The sequence below is a fragment of the Dipodomys ordii genome, unplaced genomic scaffold (assembly GCF_000151885.1).
Source record: "Dipodomys ordii isolate 6190 unplaced genomic scaffold, Dord_2.0 Scaffold116, whole genome shotgun sequence".
Taxonomy (NCBI): domain Eukaryota; kingdom Metazoa; phylum Chordata; class Mammalia; order Rodentia; family Heteromyidae; genus Dipodomys; species Dipodomys ordii.
Window position 1 is genome coordinate 1,602,151 of NW_012267332.1, and position 5,949 is coordinate 1,608,099.

Genomic DNA, 5,949 nt, shown 5'->3' on the forward strand with positions numbered 1-5,949 from the left:
GTTTTATTTTCTGGTCCTGGGGCTTGAACTAAGGGCCTGGGCACTGTGCCTGAGCCTGTTTGTGCTCAGGGCTAGTGCTCTACCACTTCAGCTACAGCGTCACTTCTGGCTTTTTCTGAGTAGTTTATTGGAAATAAGAGTCTCACAGACTTTTTGCCCAGTCTGACTTCAAACCATGATCCTTAGATCTCAGCCTCTTGAGTTGCTAGGATTACAGGTGTGAGCTACCAGCACTGGGTGTAGCTTGGCTTTTTTACTGAAGGTTAGCACTCTTTCACTTGAACCACACCCTACTTGCTATTAAGAGAATATTTCCTGTGTGTGTCTGTGTGTGTGTGTGTGTGTGTGTGTGTGTGTGTGTGTGTGTGTGTCTGCTAGTCCTAGGGCTTGAACTCAGGGTTTGGATATTGTTCCTGAGATTTTTAGCCTGAGGCTAGTGCTCTACCATTTGAGCCCCAGCTCCACTTTTAGCTTTTTGCTGGTTAATAAGAGTCTCATAAACTTTCCTGCCCAGGCTGGTTTCAAACCTTGATCCTCATATCTCAGCCTCCTGAGGAGCTAGGGTTACAGGTATAAGCCACTGACACTTGACTAAAAGAATATTCTCTAAATCTTAGGGAAATCTGAGAAACATTTTTTGTCAGTAGTTAATATTAATATGGAGGTAGCAAAGCATTTAAATAATAGAATATCACTTACGCCACCCAATTTTCACTTTGTGTGCATGAATCTTTCCTTTTACGTATGGCTGTGTTGGAGCTCCAGGCTTGTCTGGACAGGTAGTATATTTTACTTCATTACTGGGATTATTTCGTCCTTCCGTATTATAGGAAAAAATCTGTTTGAATGAAACAAGATACTTCACTGTTGTTTTGATTTGCTTTGCTTTGCTTTTGTTTCAGCTATCCATTTTCATACTCTTTATGTTCACTTATCTTCTTCCTATAGATACAACCTGAAATTTTTCTTAATTTCAGCCACTTAAAACCATACTATTAAGAGTTTGACTTGATGAAATTTTGTTTTATTATGAAACTGCCTGGCTGTGTGCTCAAACAAAGTAATAATCTCTAACAAAGTATATGTTTTCTAGGCTGTAAATGTCATTGGAGTGGGACAGTTTGGAGAAACTGCTACTATAACCACACCAGCAACTGTACCCTCAATAGTACAAAATTTACAAGAAGTTCCAGAAAAAGTTCCTGAAAACTTAGCATCATCTTGCCTTGCTATTAAGTGGGAGGAACCAATATGTAATGGTTCTCCAGTAACTGGGTACAATATTGAATATGGAGATAGGAGAATTATGACTATTGACACTGTAACAGAGTATATTCTGAAAAATCTACAACCAGACACCATGTATAAGTAAGTCCCTTAAATTTTACTTTTGAGAAATTTGAGCTATATAGTCATATATTTTATTTAATCTACATAGTATTCCTTTTTAAAGGAGTTTACTGGATAGGAAAGTGTGGAATTGCTAAGAACCTTTTTCCTATCAATATTTGTCAATAGCAATGGGGAACAGACTTTTCTTTCAAAAATTTATCTGTAATATTTAGTATAATATGATAGATAAGGTGCTCTATAAAGTTACTAGGGATTTAATTTATATGTAGAATAATGTATTTTAATTTTTCTTTTTGCCACTAGAATTCGAATTCAAGCTATCAATCATTATGGACTCAGCCCTTTTAGTCAGCCAATAAGAAGCAAGACCAAACCGCTTCTACTTAACCCTCCACCCCTCGAATGTGCAATTTTGGGGCACCAGAGCCTCAAACTTAAATGGGGCAACAATTCAAACAGAAGAATACTTTCCAGCCTTATAAGCTATAATTTGTTCATGAAAGATCGATCTGACAGGTAAACTATTTTTACTTTTTAGCATGTATTATAATAAAATGATTTAAGATTTTATATCTTTTTTTGTTGGTTTTTTTCATTTTTATTGACCATGATGGGGCTTCAAAATCAGGGCCTGGTCACTGTCTCATAGTTTTTTTGCTCAAGGCTAGCACTCTACCACTTGAGTCACAACTCCACATCTGGTTTTTGTTTGTTTTGTTTTGTTTTTGTCCATCGTGGGGCCTGAACTCGGCCTGGGCACTGTCCCTCAGTTTTTGAGCTCAAGGCTAGCACTCTACCACTAGAGCCACAGAACTACTTCCAGCTTTTTCTGCTTATGTGGTGCTGAGGAATCGAACCCAGGCCTCATGCATGCAAGGCAAGCACTCTACCACTGAGCCACCTTCCCAGCTCTTGTTTGTTTTTGCTTGTTTATTTTTTTAGTTTTTGGGTGGTTAATTGGAGGTAAAAGTCTCATGAACTTTCCTTCCTGGACTGGCTTTGAACCACAATCCTCAGATCTTGTCCTCCTGCATATCTAGGATTACCAGTGTGAGCCACCTTCACCCAGCCAAGATTTTACGTCTTAATCCTATACTCCAAAGTAGTTTCAATGAATTAATTACACGTGAAAGCAACCCAAAGACAATAGCATAGTATAGCTGTAACTGTTTATTGTCTCTTCCAATGCACTTTTTTATCTAGCACAGTTCATCAGAAAATAGAGGTTATGGTGGGTGAACCAGAACCTTACCATTATATTATCTATCCCCTGGCTATTTTTGGTTTTGTCTCTTACCTTTCTGGCTTTAAGTTGACTTCTTTAGTCAGCTAAAGTGATTTTAGTGAAGTTTTAAAATAAGCTTTTAGTTAGTTATATAAAATGCTATTTGTATAGGCTGGGGATGTGGTTTAGTGGTAGAGTGCTTGCTTAGCATGCATAAAGCCCTGGGTTTGATTCCCCAGTACCACATAAACAGAAAAAGCCTGAAGTGGCACTGTGGCTCAAGTGGTAGAGTGCTAGTCTTGAGCAAAAGAAGCTCAGAGACAGTGCCCAGGACTGGCAAAACAAAAACAAAAAAAATGCTATTTGTACATATATCATTTTTGATTGGTAATATTGTTTTCCTCATCTCTATTCCCTCCCCTAGATTTTCTGTCATTTACCATGGGCCTTGTCAGACTCACCGAGTACAGAGACTAACTGAATGTACTGAATATTCATTTAAAATCCAGGCATGTAATGAAGCTGGTGAAGGACCAGAATCTGATATCTATGTTTTTACTACCAAAAAAACCCCACCAGCTGCACTTCAAGGTGAGTAGTGTGAGCCATAATATTGGTATTACTTTGAGTCCCAGTAGCTCATACAAAAAAAAAAAGCAGGAGAATTTTAAAAATAAGTTGGGAGCCAGGCACTAATAGCTCATATCTGTAATCCTAGCTACTTAGGATGTTGAGATCTGAGGATCACAGTTCAAAGCTACACCAGGCAAGAAAGTTAGTGAGACTCCAACAACAAAAAAAAGCCAAAATTGGGGATATAGCTCAGTGGTAGAGCATTAGCCTTGAGCAAAGAAAGCTCAGGGACAGCTTCTAGGCCCTGAGCTCAAACCCCAGAACCAACAGACACAAAAAATAGTTTGTGGTAGTATATTCCTGTTATATCAGCTACTCAGGAGGCAGAGGCTCAAGGCCAGCTCAGGCTAGTGAGACCATTATCTCAGAAACAAAACATGAACTAAAGGATTGGGGCTCTAGCTCAAATAGGAGAGTACTGGCCTAACAAATGCTAAGCCCTGAGTTAAACCCTAGAACTACAAAAACAATAAATAATGTAATACCAAAAGAGGTAAGAATTATAGATTCAAATTTCAACTTAAGATCTTTTGAGACTCTTATAATCAATATTTTTAAATATCTTGGAAATCACCCAATTCAGCCAACCACTCTACCATCAATACCATTTTAATAGTAAGAAATGAAGACTTCTAGGGGCTAGGAATGTGGCTTAGTGGTAGAGTGCTTGCCTGGCATACATGAAGCCCTGGGTTCGATTCCTCAGTACCACATAAACAGAAAAAGCCAGAAGTGGTGCAGTGGTTCAAGTGGTTGAGTAATACCCCTGAGCAAAAGAAGCTCAGGGATCTTGTCTAAGCCCTGAGTTTAAGCTCCACGACTGGCTAAAAAAATTGAGATTTCTAGATGGCAATTAACTTAGTGACAGGACCTTCTAAGTCAGTTGCTACAGCCACAATCAGAATTGCAGACTACTGATTCCCCTAAAAGTGCTTCTTGTACTTTCTAATAGTTATATATGCCCTGCTATCTGTCTCATTTTATTTTTCTTTTTTTTTGGGGGGGGGTCCAGTCGTGGGGCCTGAACTCTGGGCCTGGGCGCTGTCCCTCAGCTCTTCAGCTCAAGGCTAGCACTCTACCACTTGAGCCACAGTGCCACCTCCGGCTTTTTTTCTTTTTGCTTATGTGGTGCTGGGGAATCAAACCCAGGACCTCAAGGCATGCAAGGCAAGCGCTCTACCACTGAGCCACCTTCCCAGCCCTCTCATTTTATTTTTCAAAAGATTTATCATATAAATCAATTTGTAGACAATTTATCATAGTTAAAGCTAAACATATATATATATATATATATATATATATAGGAAGTTTATTTCTGAAGCTCTGAGTTTACTCTCCTTATTTTGAACAGTAACATAAAATACATTTGAGCACCAGTGGCTCAACACCTGTAATCCTAGCTATTCAGGAGACTGCAATCTGAGGATCATGTTTTGAAGCCAGCCCAAGAAGGACAGTCCATGAGACTCTGATCACCAATTAACCACAAAAAAGCCAGAAGTGAAGTTGTGGCTCAAATGGTAGAGTGTTAACCTTAAGCACAAAAGCTCAGGGACATTGCCAGACCCTGAGTTCAAGCCCCAGGACAGGCACAAAAAAATATTGAGGAAAAATGGCATCTTCTAAAGTGACATTCTCTTTTTCTAGCTCCGAGAATACATCGACTAAAATTCAATGCTTGTGAGATAAAATGGGGGTCTTTGGAGCCAATCAATGGAGACCCTATTGTTTACAACCTTCAAGTTATTACCGATAAAGGAACTGAACAGGTATATTCTTCCTTAGTCTTTAATTTTTTCTAATTGGCACTGGTGGCTCACACCTATAGTCCTAACTACTCACACCAGGCTGAGATCTGAGGATTGTGGTTTGAAGCTATCCATGTTAGAAAAGCCCCCATGAGACTCCATTAAATTACTCAGAAAAGCAAGAAGTGGTGCTATGGCTCACAAAAAGGTTCAGGGAACAGCACACAGGCCCTGAGTTCAAGCTCCAGGACCAGCCAAATTATAACAGTAATAATAATAACAAAAATAAAAAATAAAATATACTCAGCATCTAACTCTCTTTTTTTCCCTTTTAGCTATACAAAGGACCAAATACTTCATTCAGTTATTCAAATTTCATCACAAATACAAATTATCGGTTCAAAGTCTGTGCCGGGCGTCAATATAAAACTTCTGCTGGCAAACAAGAGCTCTGGGGACCATTCAGCCCTACCTCTGTTTTCTTAACACATAGAAACAGTAAAGGAGGAAGAGGGAATGACCGCAGAGATGATAGGCTCCGGATAGAGCTAAGTGATGAATCATTTATTTTTATCCTTGTGATAGTATTTGCTGCTTTGGCCCTTTTGTCTGCAGCTTCCATTCAAAAGTTCTTGATAAGCTAAATTTATTTCTCTACATTCTGTCCATTATAGAAAGATCAAAAAATTATATTCAATGGACAAATTGTTTGAAAAACCTCAGCAATTACTTAAAAGAAACATTAATTTGGCCGAAACTCTAAATTTTTTTACCAAACATTTAATATTTGAAAAATTCATGTGACAGAAGAGAATTTTTTGAGGAAATAGGTATCTTTTACATTTCATGAAGTTAGAAAAAGAACACTCTACCACACTTCTCATGGACACTATTTCCTGATTTTTTCAATTCCAAACCTCAAGAATTCTGAGAAGACAACGATATTTTGAACATTTTTATTTTAAAAAACAAAATGGAAAAATCTATTAG

The 5,949-nt window shown here is 38.3% G+C and overlaps 1 protein-coding gene across 1 annotated transcript in view; it reads left to right on the forward strand.

The window, feature by feature from the left end:
* The window catches only part of LOC105995203 (fibronectin type III domain containing protein 3C1-like), a 71,912-nt gene extending 66,309 nt beyond the window's left edge, over window positions 1-5,603 (forward strand). The window contains exons 22-26 of the mRNA XM_013028900.1: window positions 1,094-1,368; window positions 1,657-1,869; window positions 3,003-3,169; window positions 4,859-4,980; window positions 5,295-5,603. Of these exons, the coding sequence (XP_012884354.1) occupies window positions 1,094-1,368; window positions 1,657-1,869; window positions 3,003-3,169; window positions 4,859-4,980; window positions 5,295-5,603 (1,086 nt within the window). The remainder of the gene's footprint in view (window positions 1-1,093; window positions 1,369-1,656; window positions 1,870-3,002; window positions 3,170-4,858; window positions 4,981-5,294) is intronic.
* The last annotated feature ends 346 nt before the right edge of the window (window positions 5,604-5,949 follow it).